The sequence below is a fragment of the Aulonocara stuartgranti genome (genome assembly GCF_965226115.1).
Source record: "Aulonocara stuartgranti genome assembly, chromosome: 19".
Classification (NCBI taxonomy): domain Eukaryota; kingdom Metazoa; phylum Chordata; class Actinopteri; order Cichliformes; family Cichlidae; genus Aulonocara; species Aulonocara stuartgranti.
In genome coordinates, this window is record NC_138955.1 from 12467956 (window position 1) to 12483745 (window position 15790).

General features: G+C 40.4%; 1 protein-coding gene across 1 annotated transcript in view; it reads left to right on the forward strand.

Moving 5' to 3' along the window:
• The first annotated feature begins 651 nt into the window (after positions 1 to 651).
• sos2 (son of sevenless homolog 2) overlaps positions 652 to 15790 on the forward strand; it is a 40872-nt gene continuing 25733 nt past the window's right edge. The window contains exon 1 of the mRNA XM_082516965.1: positions 652 to 1680. Coding sequence (XP_082373091.1) covers positions 1597 to 1680 — 84 coding nt within the window. The 5' untranslated portion in view covers positions 652 to 1596. The remainder of the gene's footprint in view (positions 1681 to 15790) is intronic.

A 15790-nucleotide genomic window follows, 5' to 3' on the forward strand; every position in this document is an offset into this window, starting at 1 on the left:
AATTAACCAGAGCACACTGTTTAACACAGTCCCGGAGACTGATTGGATGGCTGAGCAACGGAGAAGTGTACTTGTACTGTTTGAAGAACAAGGAAGATATGTAAAACTGTTGTAACTACAGAGGACTAAAGTTGATGAGCCATACCAGGACAGAGATGATGATCACCAAGCAGCAGTATGGCTTCATGTCAAGAAATAGCTCTAAAGATGCAACACGTACAAGAGAGGGATAGTGGATATACTGGATAAATTATGTTGAAGATGGAGCTAGCAGGAGGAAGTTCATGGATGTAGTGGAGGAGGACATGGAGAGGTTTGAGGGGGAGGATGCTAGGGAGATGGTCCACTGTGGCGACTACAGCCCTTCTGTGCCATGGCTAAGTCAATGAATTATAAAGTTTGGATACAAGGAGGCAACATACTGGAAGAGCCAAAATAAATTAAATACATATTAAATATTTAATTATTAAAAATGAAGTCAATCATTTTTTTTCATGTGCTGAATCACAGCAACAAAGACAATGTATGGGGCACATAAGTTTTCAAAAAAATATTTTCACTCATAATATTTATTTAAGCGCATTTTTCCCATTAATCCAGCCTCCTTGTCATATAAAACGTAATTAGAAATGTGTTTAGTGTGGCCGACACTTCAAAGGGAAAGTCAATAAGTTTTATTGTATTTCCTGCTGTCTATCCCTGTGTGTCGCTACTCTTCGCTGCTAAGAGTCTACTCTGTGTGTAGACAAAAGTCCAGCCTTGTTTTTTTCAGTCCAATAAAATGTGAAATTACGCAGGGACGCACGGCGCAGCGAGCAGAAGCTGTAGGCAGGCAGCGGAGTTGGTACGAACATCTTCGACTTCACGAACCAAAAACACCTCGGCTGCTCTTCAGCGGCTCTGCTCGCAAATATGCCTCGGACCGGCCGCTGCTTTGGAGGTGTACGCGGGATTTAGCGCCTTATCTGCTGCGGGGAAGATGACTGAATTCGGAGCAAGCAGCGCAGGAGAAAGTGTGCCTTGTTTGGAGCTGAACGGGTCGTGTGCCACAACATAGTACTCGCAGCGGAGGCCAGCCCCAGCAGCCTGTAGCAATCGTTAGCCGGCCAGCTAACGCTAGCGTGCAGGTGTTTTGGCTGTAAACAACGTAACATAACTTGTAGCTGTAGTTATCTGGCAGCAACCTCGGCTCCAACGTCTTGCCTCAACATTGAGCTCAATGTGCCTGCTTTAAAGTTTTTAAGCAAACGCCAAGCAGCAAGTGTTACACTTAGCAGCATTCTTATTAGCAGTTAGCAGCTGCTGGGTGTTTACAGGAGCAGCAGGCTGGCCACATAGCCACAAAGCTAGCGACTTAACTTTATTGCTACATGTGCTTTTTTCCATCTTTTTTAATAGATATTTTTTCCGCTGTTTAGCACGATTTGACCTCGGACTCACACTCTGCTTTAGTTACTCTGCTTTTTATTAAGTGAGCCAGTTTGTGTTGTTTCACCGTTGTAAAGCCGGGACTGACCCACCCATAAGGACAATTTACCCGGGGCCGATGCTGACGGTTCAGCCCGGATCACGGCAACACCAGGAGCCGCTTCAGCAATGCAGCCCCAGCAGATATACGACTTTTCAAGTGACGAGAATAGTCACAAATGGAGAGGCCTCTTCGTGCAAGCTCTACGAAAGGTACGACTGTGACCACCAGCTTTCTCTATGCACTATTATAAATCAAAACACCCGTATTGGGGTGACCGATTTGAACACTGGTTTCATCTGTGCATCTTTACCAGAACAAAAGTTTTGGTAACACTTCTTGACTTGAGTCGGCTCAGAAGCAAAAACTTCAAAGTGTTTATATTAACACTATACTTATTTGTGAGGCATTTAGTGTTTTGCAGACCTCTGGAGATATCCCGCGCCTGTTGACATGTCTCTGCTGTGCCTATTCAATATGCTCGTCACCCAAGTTCCTCATAATGACTTCCCACAGTGATTTTGAAGAAGTTGTTCCTTTGTAACGAGTTTTTCGTCGTTTCGAGGGTGTGCTAACGACTTGCATGATCCAGGGTGAATACCAATGAAGCTTGAGTTGAGTGTCGTGTTGCCTTCTTTATTTGTTCCTCATTTCATCAAAAGATCATCATTGCTGAGCAAAGAGCTTCTGTAGCTGTTTTCGGGTGCTTTTGGTCACACTTATCTGCCTTTTTTTCCCAAGCAATGCAGCTTAGACTCTTATAAACTTAAAATGAATTCTTCGGAATAGGAAGCATTTGCATTTTAATTTCCTTGGTCAGCAGGACACATCTGTATCAGTTCCTTTTTGACTGCCCTGTTCTTTCCTTTTTCTTGCATCATCTTGGCTTCTCCTAGGTTTATTTTCTGTTTTGTGGCCCCTCCACATCCCCTCACCCCTTCTGCTCAGACTTGCAGAGTCATGAAAGTCTGGTACCAACTCCTAATGGAGAAAAACGCATTTGTCACTGCTCTTTCTGTTTCACTGGGGACTGTTTGCCTTGCTTTTCTGTAAGGTTACACACAAGGCCAAACTGTTTAGAAACTGGAAGGTGCACAATGATCTGCATGCTGCGTTTCCTTTTGAACTGGCTGTGTGTATAAACTTACAGCGTCCCGTCAAGACCTACTCATGAATTTTAGTGTTCTGATGTGGCTGGAGAGTCCCAAGAAAGCCTGTGTTACAGTTCAAAATAGAAACTAGATTCTTCTTCTTCTTCTTCCACTATAAGAAATACACTGGCCAAACAGGCAAACTGTGCTGCATCAGAATGGAAAATGGCATTGCTTATTTAGGTGACCTTTAGAGACTTGTGGTTCACCTAACCTGCTATTCATTATTGGTGTTTGAGTGCTTTGGTTCCAAGTTAAAACTAAGCCCCTTACACAAAACAGACGCACTGAAAAATGAAATTTAACATTGATAGAAATACTGAAATAATTCCTTTCTTAAAATAAATATCAACAACAAGCCATTTGTCAAGGTTGAAAGATGGTTTTGTGCTTAACTTTATCACTGGTCGTGTTATAAAGTTTTTTTTTTGTTTTTTTTTTTGTTTTTTACGTGCTTTCAGTATCTGACAGAAAAGCCTTGAACCTGTATTTAATGTGCTTTTTGTTGGGACATGTTTTAGTTTTAGCAGCACTGTGGCTATAGAGGTTACTGTCTGTGGATTTAGCTGTGTAGCAACATCATGCTTATAAATAACGCTGCCCTGTTCTTGTCAGTGATCAGTATTGCAGAAATGGTGTGATGAATCAGGTGAAACTGAGAAAGCAGGTGGTCTGTCGCGATGCCACAGTGTCATTGTCTCAACTTGCTGCACAACTGCCAGAGGGAGAGCCTGTCAGAGATTGACGCAAGAGAAGTTTGTTATGGTTTTGACTGACTGTGACTCGCTGTTTTTTTTTTTGTTTTTTTTTTTTGTTTTTTTTAACAGCTGTCCAGGAGCTGTGGTGGATGACTCCATCCTCTAGAATGAAATAAATAAAGAAAACTTGTAAAGGCCAGATCAGGGACGTAAGTTTGTTATCAAGCAGGGAGCTAGTTCTGAGATGTGTCACCAGGTGGTGGTTGGTTTTGGATATATGTAGATCATAAATGAGATGGATGGATTTACTGAGGCTTAACAAATAACCATGACATCACATTATTGGAATTAAGGCTAGAGCTGCATGATTTTGGCCAAAATTATTGTCAAGATTATTTGTCGTGCCCTGCCACTAGGGATGGGTACCGGTGTCCGGTGCCATGATGGCACCGGTTCTGACATAAACGGTAGTAACCAGACCGAAAAGCAGCGCACATTTCGGTGCTTTATTTCGGTGCTTTTTTTTTCCTGAGCTGTGATACACTTCTAGCCAATAATTTTACGTTTCCGAGGATAGTAGGCGGGTCCAGGTACGTGCGTTCTTTTAGAGCAGAGCTACAGATTAAATATGCCCAAGGCGAAGCGGTCAAAAGTCTGGCTGTACTTCACAGCAAAATATGCAAACTCAGCAGCCTGCAACAAGTGCTTTAAGCTGATACTGTGATACTGTCAAAGGAGGTAACACCAAGAATCCGATGAAACACCTGGCGACGCATAGCGTTTTTTTTTTAAAAGCCCAGAAATGCGCCGTATGATAGCTTGCTGCGAGACCTCACACCGAGCACATCTACTGTGCGTGGGTTGCCTGTTATCGGACCCGGAGTTAGCAATATCCCCCAAAAACACGAAGAGGAGAGTCCTGGCCCCTAGCCCTGTCAGTGTAGCAGAAATGATGACGGATGATGATGGCAGCAGCCGTTCTTCTCTGCGTGAGTAGCTTCATGTTGTTCGTGTGTAATTTACGTTTAGTAGGCTAACCACGTTATTACATTAATGCAGGTAAGGTGAACTAGCAAACATCATCATAGCTACATGCCGCTGTCTTCTTGTTTGATGGCAGATACTCCCTTCACCCTGGCCAAAATGGCTAAAATGACCAAAGAAAAAGTGGAAAACAGTTACACATGAGTGATACCATATATGCCCCATAGCTGCAGAAAAGGCTAACATTGTTATCTTTTTACAAAAAACCAGCTGAACATGAGAGGTTTTTGGACCAATTTTGTGTTCTCCAGTCTTTAAGCACCGGTTTGAGGACCGTTTGAGCACCGGCACCGTTTCAAAAGTACCGATTTGGCACCGGTATCGGATAAAACCTAAACGATACCCATCCCTACCTGCCACACATTGGCGACCTACCCAAGGTGTACCCCACCTCTTGCCCTACGATAGGCTCCAACACTCCCACGACCTTGCATTCGATAAGTGGAAGAAAATTGATGGGTGAATTGAGTTATTTGTCACGATTATTTAAGTGACAAAAATGTTTTTGTTAACACAACCCTTTTTCCAGTTTTAAACATAAAACTAGTCCTCCGTATTTACCTGAATTCTTTGGTATTGGCACTCTGGAAAAGTAACTGTGTGTCATAACGCATCTTTTGTCCAACTTTTATCTTGATGGACATGCTGACACGCTGCACAGACTCACCGTTGTGGATATGTGAGTTCATAGATGATGCACGTTAGCAACCGTTGCATTGTTTTTCTTGGTTGCCGTTATACTTCAGATTGTGGTGTGTTTTTCAGGTGGTTGAGTAAATTATTTGTGTTTCTTTGTGGTGGGAACACATCTCTGTAGTACTCTTTGCATGTGATTTGTTCTCTGTTTACATCACTTGCCCTAGGGGGTGATGGGCAGGGATAGCTCAGTAGGTAGAGTGGTGGCCCCATGATCGGAAGGTCGGGGGTTCGATTCCCCTGAACAGCTACCCTGAGGTACCCCTGAGCAAGGTACCGTCCCTACACACTGCTCCCCGGGCGCCCAGTGGCTGCCCACTGCTTCACTGAGTGAATGGGTTAAATGCAGAGAGGGATTTTCCCCACGGGGACCAATAAAGTACACTTTCTTCTTCTTTCTTCTTTTCTAAATTCTATTTCCAAACAACAAATGCTGCTGTGCTTCTAGAGACTAGCCTTTCGCCTTCTGTTGTGCCAGAAATTTTCTAGACATCTGTCTTTTAATGTAGTCTTATCACAGCTGTGATTGGCGCCAGGCAGTGCTTTAGGGAGCGTTTGATTTGGTGGAGCTTGCATTTTCAAAATCAGTGGAACGTGTTTATTTGATCGTGGGTAGCCAAAATCTTGAGCGAGATTAAAAATCTATTAATTTTGCAGCTAAATTTTTGCATGGTGTAATCTGTTAGTTTTCTGACAAAAAATGAATCACTTGCAAAGAATAAATGCAGAAATACTGTCAAATGTGAAGATGTGCTATTCTTGTCTTTTCTCTTTATTTTTTATATAATGTTGTTTTTATGCTGTAGGGTGGGTAGAAAAGCTGATTTGAAGACATGTTGGAAGATTTGTGCATCAAATGATGAACTAAAAACAGTAATTGTTAGTTGCAATGCACAGTTCTCAGGAAGTCTTTAATTTGATGTAAGTTTAATTGCATGTCTGTAAGAATTAAGTACTTGGTTGCTTTGCTGTGAAGCAGTTGAAGTATATACACATATATAAAATGCAACAGTTCAAATCCTGCTTTCGTCTGTCATTTATGCTCATTTTATATTATAAATGAATATTTCACCATGACACAAGTGCAGTGTTTGTCTCCAGGTTAAGGTTGGACAATAACTGGTTTTAAAAACCTTATCTGTATATTTCCAAAAGATTAACAGGATTAGAGAATAGAATTAAGTTTCGTTTTGCATTGGGTTGCTTCCATAAAACGGTGCTTGCAGCGGTTGCAGCTCCCTTGTTACTGTGCTCCCCAATAACCTTTCGTTTTCCATTGATCTTTCTATTTTATTAAAAATCCTTACGAGATCGCTCTCATTGCTTTTGCATATATTACTGAGACTTAAGTCATGTATTGCCATGAACCCTAAACCTGTTGATTCATATTGCTGCATCTACATATCCTGGCTGGCGATTATATGGCTCATGCTTGGTGCAATGCACGATCTCTATCTCACCCTGACATGCTGGTGTTAATAATAACTGTGCATTCCCCAGGTCTGCTGTTTCATTGGCATTGAGAAATGGGCCAGAGGTTTGCTGGGTACAGTTTCATTCCATTGCCTTGTTGAGTTAGAGCAGCCTGGTGCAGTTGAGTTCACAGGCCAGCATTTTAAACCGTGATTGGTCAGGTTACAAGCCTGCTTTATGTTTGTGTGTGTTGCCTTTTTTAATAGTCTCAGCATGAGCAGTCGGTTAAATTCTGAAAGGGTGACTTCACTTGGGGCCCAAGCTGAGAGAGTTGTTTTATTTTAGTCACATGGTTTTGTTGCCTTTTTTACTCAGACTAGACAGAGCTCTTGTCATTTCACCATCAGAGATTTATTGCGAGACTCTACTGCAGCGCTCGATTCCAGCCAGTCATCAAAACTGCGTTTTCCATTTAAGTGCTGCATTTTATACATTGACAGCTCAAATCAAATGGTTTTAATTGAAAGTGATAAAGAGCCAGGAAGTAGTACAAAACCCCCACAGTTTTGTGTTCATCTTCTGTAACCACAGGTTCTGTGAAATCAGTAAACGGGTGGTTGAAAGAAAGTCCTCCTGTGTTTCCCACGATCACATGAGATCTTATTTATTTATTTATTTTTTTGTTTATATGGTGAGATAAATTTCTGTAAATGTAGATTAAAGTAACCCGCTGTTGAAAAAAGAAAGATTTACAGAAAAAATATACATTTTAGTAGCGTGTAAATAATAATGTCCGTGTTAACATATAATTTATTGTCTTGAAGTAAAAAGTGCTTATCAGGAAAAAAAAATGGATAAACATTTATACCAAATAATAAGAGCTCAACTCCAGCTTCTCTGTGCCACGCTGCATAAAGAACCGACTCTGCGACCTTAAATGACTGCTAAATGCTATGCCTAACAGCCACTTTATTAGTTACACCTTGCTATTTCTGGATTGGACCCCCTTTTTGCTCTTTAGAGAAGTCTTTGCTTAATCTATGCCATGAAAACTAAGTACAAAGAGATTTTTTGTCGATGTTGACGTGATGGGATCACACAGTTGCTGCAGATTCATCAGCTGCACATCCATGATGTGAATCTCCTGTTTCACTACATCCCAAAGGATTGGATCGAGATCTGGTGAGTGTTGAGGACATTTGAGTACAGTGAACTCATTGTCATGTTCAGAAGACAGATTGAGATGATTTGAGCTTTGTGCTGGAAGCAGCCTGTAGAAGTTGGGCGCACTGTAGTCATAAAAGGATGGACATGATCAGCAACAATACTCAGATGGGCTGTGTTTTGTTGATGACTTTTGGCCCGAAATATGCAAAGGAAATCTCCCACATCATTACACCTCCCACCTGAGCTCTTTGATACAAGGCAGTAACAAAGAGCTCAGGTTGATCTATGATTTTTATGTTGTTCACTCCAAATTGTAACCCTACCTCATCAGACCAGGCAATCTTTTTCTAATCTTTTGTTATCCAATATTGGTTGTCATCTACAGTGCATTTACTGCAAGGTTGTGCATTCAGAGATGTTCTTCTGCATTTGTAGTTTTACTGTTTTGTTCTTATCAGCTTAAAGCAGTGTGGTTACTGCAGCTCACTCGATATTTATGTATTTATTTTTTTTAATCCGAAGTATAGTTGTGTGGGAAAATCCTGGCAGAGCAGAAGTATGTGAAATAGTCAGACCAGCCAGTCTGGCACCAACATTGAGAGCCACTTACAGTCACCCTTCTTCACCACTCTGTTTGAACTTCAGTGAGTCGCTGTGTCCAAATCTACATGCCTAAATGCCCCGAGTTGCTGCCGTCATGCCTTTATTACCAGGTTGAATCTAGACAGGGAGAGAAAATGATGAGAAAAGAGAAGAGGGTGATATAATTGCGCAAAGTTCCTGGGCTGGACTTGAAACTATGTATACTTGGTCATGTGCAAGGACAAAGGTTGAAAATAAACCAGGCCCAAAGAATAGCTGCAGTATTCATATAATAATCTTACTATAATCACTGTAGTGAATGTATGTCTGTATGTACCCCATCTCCTTAATTGGCGGGCCAGTCTCGATGAAATTTTCACCTCCCAGCAGTTAAACAGCAAAAGGTCATGATTATCAAAATTTGTATTTGCATATATTACTTATTATTATTTGCTAGAAATTATAATAATTGGTGGTCTTTTTTTGTCTTGAGTTGAATATTTTTGTGGCAGCGTTACTTTAAGAAGTTTTTAAAAGGCATTTCCAGGTAATTCTAAAAAACCTCCAAAACATTTGGTCACATGATTAGTTACAGCACTAGTACTTAGTAATGATTAGTAGTCGTCGTGGTTACTGGACAGGATATGAATGTCTGTCTGTGTGAACTTGGCTGTTTCTGTTGATTGCAGTAATCCTGTCAAAGTGCAAATGGTAAACATATGTGAGGAGGACACAATGTGCAGGAGTGAGTTGCTGCACCTCCAGGATGAGCCTATGTGATGACAGCAGGATGTTTCTGGTAACAGGTTGCGTTTCCTGTACACCAGGCTCAGGCCTACCACAGAAAAAGATGTTGCTGGTTAAAACAGAGGTTCCCCGCCCTTCCCACAATATTAAATCAGGGCTTTGAACATCAGCTTGTCCTCACACAGGGTTCAGTCAGGATGGGTGGATGCAGGCAGGCGGCCAGGGTCACTGGGTCACACAAGCCTGGCGTCAAGTCATGGCCACGTGCAGTTCGCCTCATGTCCACCACCTATTGTCTTTTATTATCTGAATGTGAGCAGGGATAGGGGACGTGTGTGTATATATGTGCTTGCTTTTTAGCATCGTAGTGGAAGTTGTATCTGTTTATGTCTCAGATCTGTGCGTCTTTTGTGTCTGTGTATTTTTAATGTGTTTGCGTGTGCCTGTTGTCTCAGAGTTGATCTCTGCCTCATGGTTCCCCAGACAGTCTGGTTGTAATGCAGATGATGTCATGGCATGAATCACAAACAGTGACACATGCTCGGGTATAATAACAAGCCACACACACACACACACACACACACACACACACACACACACACACACACACACACACACACACACACACACATATTACCTGCAACCTGAGCCTGATGCAGGGCATATATACACAGCTAGGAGAATAATCAATTGAATTAGAAATGTTAACCCTGTATCAACACCCTCCTGCCTCTATTATTACCTCCAACCTTTCTGTTCTCCTATTGTGAAGACACACTACAACTGAGTTGTAACCAAGATGATGAAACTTGATGCAAGCAGATTTTGTGTACCACTGACCTGCATCTGTTTTTGCCTTTTGCATCCACTGCACTCTGATGTGCAGAACAGATTTTCTATTATTGGAGACAAGTGGATGAAACAGAAACAGGATTATTCAGCTGATGATTTGATGCTTTTAGTTATTCAGTTGTCATTGCATCTATTAAATGAAAGAAACAATAATAGAGTTTCTTATTAGCTCATTGGTACAATATAATTCCTGTATAAAAAGAAATAGTTTACATTTAAAAGAAAAGAAGAGTGATCTTTTCTTGCTCATATCATCGCATCTAGTAATGCAAAAATAAATAAGTGGCTTGGGTTTGGACTAAACAAAGGCCTTGTCGACCTCACTTAAGCTTTACCAGGTTTATTGTAGACAGGGTTTTCCCGAGTTTATTATAAGACTGGCTGAACACTGCAAGTCATGTTAGACATGCAATGGGGATTTTTTTTTCAAAAAATTTATTTTTGAGACCAACGTTGCAAATATTCCATTGCATAATGTACCTCATTAGCATATTGTTCCTGTTTTAATGCATAAAAATGCTTAAAAAAAACAATTACAATTTTTAATAGCTAATATCCAACCATGAAGCTGAGATAGGCTCCAGTACCTCCTGCGACCCTGAAAAGGATAAGCGGAAGTGGATGGATGGATAATATCCAACCAGTTTTTTTTTTTCCCTTTGATTACATCTCAATCAGGAGTGTCAAACCCAGTCTTTAAACCCTTAATATTTGTCACACTCTTAATGTTTGGACATCGTCTGCTATGGCTGTTCGATATAACGATATATATATCGCATGACGATATAAAAACGTCTATCGTTTCATTTTATGCTATAGTTTATTTTGTGGTGTCGCAAAATAAACTGTTTACAGCAATATTTTTTCATCCTTTTGATGGTCACTGTAGTGGCTATATTAATTTCTTCTTTCTCGCTTTCTCTTACCGGTATATTTAATATAACCACACTATGGACTGACAAGCACCTGTTTTTATGCGTTGTGGTTAGCAACAACGACGGTAACACCATCGCGTGTCCGCTTGTTTATGTTTCACATTAGGGCTGCCACGATTTGTCGACTAGTCACGATTACGTCGATTATCAAAATCGTCGACGACTGATTTAATAGTCGACGCGTCGTTTGAAGCTTTGTAAGATCACAAAAGACGCAGGAATAAGTGGCAGGATTTAAGAGTGTAATAACGGACTGAAACAGAAGATGGCAGCATTGCATGTACAAGGATGTCAGCTACCGTTAAACCCCGAAGAAGAAGAAGAAGAAGCAGCTGTGTCCCAGAATTCATAGCGCGGCCCAGCGCAGTTTCCAACAATGGCGGCAGCTAGTTAGTTTTAATGTTACTCTTATTATTCTTTCTGGGTCACAAAATAAACGTTTAACATATTTTCAGGCGAGAATGTAGCTGTGTAAACCTCAAATATCTGCTCAGTTTATCAGGACACCACATATTTTCAAAAGCGCTCCGACGTTTTCGGAGACATCTGTTACCCACTAGCTCGTTAGCGAGCCGGGGGCTAGGCTCACTAGCGCCGTGAGAACACCGGACTCCCCGCAAATCGTTTTCAAACCCACCACCGTCTTTCGCTACTCAGGTTAAATATATATGAGTCACTTAGATAACTTAAAATGTTATTGTTTGGCTTTTTTTTTTAGTATTTTATTTGTTCCTGAGTAAATCAGTTTGTCTGAGATTAAAGTTATAGCTTTTACACAGCTGAATAAACGTCAAGCAGACAACTGATTATCAGAAGTGTGAGATGCTCCAGAATATACTCCAGTGTCCTGTTATATTTTAGATAGCAAGGAGTTTATTAAACTTCACCGAAACAATCTGCAAATTTCATTAAAATTTAATAAACTATCATCTTGTCTTTATTTTTAGTTAGCACAGACCTTAAACACTTAAAGCTGTAAGCTAATGATAGTTATATAAGAGCAGATGCTGCTGGTGCAATAAGCTGTAGTTTTACGTCCAATGGATGATGATCTGATTAGTCGACTAATCGCAAAAATAATCGGTGACTAGTCGACTATCAAAATAATCGTTTGTGGCAGCCCTATTTCACATAAACCTTTCACAATAAAGCTCAAGATCCTGTTGAGACTTTTCAAAATAAACTGAATCACGTGAAAGAGCAGATTATTTACGGATGAGAATTAAAAAAGAGCCGCCAGGTGCTTAAAAATAAACCTTAGATTCAAACGTTACAACAGGCTTTTCCCCGCAGCACGCGTGTAATAAATACTCACAAAGAAAATGGCGGCCTTTACAACTTATGTCTAAATATGTATAGTTTCATGCATCGGTTAAAACACTCGACTCCAGGTACACTACGCACAGCTGGAAACACTTCACGCAAGACGAGCTGCCCGAGATTCACAGAATTTACAGAAAATGTTACATTTTTGTGATTTATATCGTTATCGGGACGATAGAATTCTTATATCGGGATATGAAATTTTGTTCATATCGCACAGCCCTATTGTGTGCAGAGAAAATAAAGTTTTGAAATATATTGTATTATTTAATTTTGTTTAGTCAGTTACGTCAGCTACTGACCACATAGTTTTCTCAGGGAGTAAATAAAGGAAATCTGTTTCTAAGCATCTTAATTATAAAACAAAGTTTTTGTTAATACACATAAAATGTCTTTTTCTTTTTTTCTTTTTCTTTTTTTTAATGATTGCAGAACAATTTTGAAACATTCCTATAGTAAATGGCGTGAAAAAAACAGGAAGGTTTCTGTAATTTAATTGTTTATCTATTACTATGGGGTAATATGAATGGGAATGTTGGAGGTGTTAATCAGTAGGAAAAGCAGTTAAACTCGTAAAAATACACTTAAGTCCAAAATTTATGCCCTCTTTCACATTTCCAAAGCTGTCCAGTCGGCTGAAATAAAGTCTTTCGTGGGCAGATTTTGGCCCCTGGTCCTTTATGTTTGACACCAATAGTCTAAATCATTTATTCCTGCATATAAACACAGTTAAATATAATTTCACGCACATACTGGCAATAATCGCTCCTCCCTCCTCGGTAGAACTTCACATACACAGCTTTCTTGTTTCTCTGTGTCGCCACACAATTAATGATTACTGTTAAAGTAGCTTTGCATTAATCCTATGTAACATTAAATTGAACCAACCCCACCCAACTGCAGCCTCCAGGTTTGAATACTTTTCTGGTGGAAACCCTGTCAAATGATTGTTGGACAACATTTTCGCTAACTTATGTGCTAGTTCTCCTCATCAAACCAGTCAGTCTGTGTTTAAAATTCCTGGCAGGCATGTAGACACTGAGTGGGTTTTGTGTGCCTCTGAATCCCTCTCCTTTTGGACCAGCCTGTCCAGTCTGTGTGTAGCATGAACCTGCTGCTGCTGCTGCTGCTGCCTCCTTGTACATGCACATTAATATCTCTCAGCCTACTGCTATGAGCTGCTCTCCCTGGAGGCTTTGTTCTGTGCGGGTGGAGAGCGAGCAGAAGGGGGGGTTGGAAGAGAGAAAGTGAGAGTGAGTGAGCACTGGGACTTCCTGTACTCTAGCTTTTCCCCTCCTAATGGAGCTGACCCATGAAACTGAACACCTTAACATGGCATAGGAGTGTGTGCATGAAGCTTTACATATGGTCGAGGTGCTTTTAATTTCATTGTCTTTGCCTACATGTAGCAGTTGGGTGTAAACTACCAATCTAATTAACTGTTTCTATTGACTGATTTTTATTAATGATGAACCAGACTCCTCTCAGAAAGGCCAAGAATGTTTTTCTACAGCATGGCTCACCTTTGGGTCTCAATTAAATCATTTTTAATTTGGAAACTATCTAGTAAGCTTGTACCCTACTTTAAATTTTAAAGAAACATTAAGACCACTGAAAGTTGGTAGCACTTTAGCATCAAGAGGGAAAAGGATGGTACTGAGACTTCCTATGATGGCTTACAGATGGTGGAATTGACAAAAAGACAGGAGGCAGAGCTGAAAGTGACAGAGCTCAAGATGTTAAGCTTTTTATTGTGAGTGACCAGGAGGGTCAAGATTAGAAATGAGTTGATCAGAGAGATAGCTCAGGGTGAGTGTTTTGGAGACAAAGGAGCTTGGTAGTGTCCAAAGGAAGAATATTGAAAGACAAAGGATGTAAAAGATGAAGCTCATTGACAGGCAGAAGAGAGGAAGACCACAGAGAAGATTCATGGATGTGGTGAAGGAAGACATGCTGGGGGTTGGTGTGACAGACGAGGAGGCTACGGATAGGTTGAGATGGAGGCAGACCCCTTAAGGGAGCAACTGTTGATTTCCTTGCAATATGATGTTCTTCTAAGAACTCCTGGCATTTATGTGGGTGATTTGCCACCCACCTAAACATTGTTGATAACTTTTTCTTTGTTGGCCATGAGCTGCAACATCACCACCACCCAACTCATACTGTGAGGGTGAATATTTGGTATTTTTTGCTTGATAAATGGCACAAAAATTATGACAGGTATTATTAAAAAGATAATGCATTGCTTGCACTAGCTTTTCAGCCTTTGAAATATTGGGTATATATATAAAAATTCATAATGTTGACTAATCTTTTAGTTTTGCATCTAAAGTAGGGTTGCTAGATTATTACAGCTGCAGTACTTTAACACAATTACCCCAATACTGTAGAGGATTTAAGCCATATTTTTATTTGGTATAGCTCCTTGAGCTTTAATTATAGAGGGTTATTATGGATAGGCCAAGACAGAAGAAGGGGAAAAAGATGTGCTGAAAGGCAAAACAGAATGCGCCACAATAATCTCTTTATGTCGAGCGTCTTGCTTTAATATTTGCTGCAAGCCAAATCTGACATTGAAATTAAAATTAGAATAATTGCACAGCCCTAGTCTGAAGCATGTTTTGTGTACACCTTTTGTGGTGCTTCTCAGATTAAACAGTTGATTTTCCTACCCTGAGAATTTCTCTGCGTCGCAGATTCTCTGAGTTGAGCTGAATGCATTTCAAATTCAGGAGTTCCCCAGCCATTTTTCCACTCGATTACTTTCACTTTGCTTGCGTTTACTTCGATGTACGCCGCCAACTATATTAGACCTTGTTACATCCACTACCCATTAGGATCAAGTTGCAACAGTACTGTGAATAATACACTGAGCCACAGTCATACCTGCACATGCCACCGCTCTGTCAGTCCTCTCGTCAGATGTCCTTGTTGAAAACAGATTCACTTGGTGTCATTTCAGTGTAGATTTAGCATATAGCAACATTGTAAGAAAATAACTGACATACCTGCAGCTATTGAAAAATAAATTTATTGTGTTGTGAAAGAGGAAACGCAAACACACTGAACTTTTATGTATTTTTATTTCTTATGTTTTGTAGAAAATTGACCGTTAATTGAAATGAGTTAGTAACCCTACTGAATTTTACACTGAAATCCTTTTTGTATTGTACTGCGGGTGTATGCAGCAGTTTATTTGATTACGTCTTAAGCTCTGTTCCAGTTCTGTGCATTGTCTTTGAATTATTATGTTTTTATTCAAATAGCATTCAGTTTCATGTCTTTTTCTTACAATGTTTCCCGTCCCGACATTGTTGGAGATAGCCGACACTTGTTGGATGTGGGCCTCTCTGAAACGGGCCAACTATTCTGTGAATGGAGTCAGGGGAAACCCCCGTAGTTTCAGTGTGGTGACTCACAGCTCCTGGTGTCCTGTGGAATTTGGTCAAATGCCTATTTGTGGTTAAAAAGGATCTATCTCATAACGTACTTCTGCTTTGATATGTATTTTTTTTCCCGAGTAGAGCCTATATGTGTGGGATATTTTTAACTGTTAGGTCTTGTGAGTGTGCATCAAAACAGAAATGATGTACAGAAACCTCAATGAGACCAAGCTGTAGCTTCAGACTTTCCAGCTCCATTCGTTTTGAAAAGCATCTGAATTCAGTTAATCAGAATGTAAACTAAAAGGAGGGCTGAGAAAGGGGTCTTTTA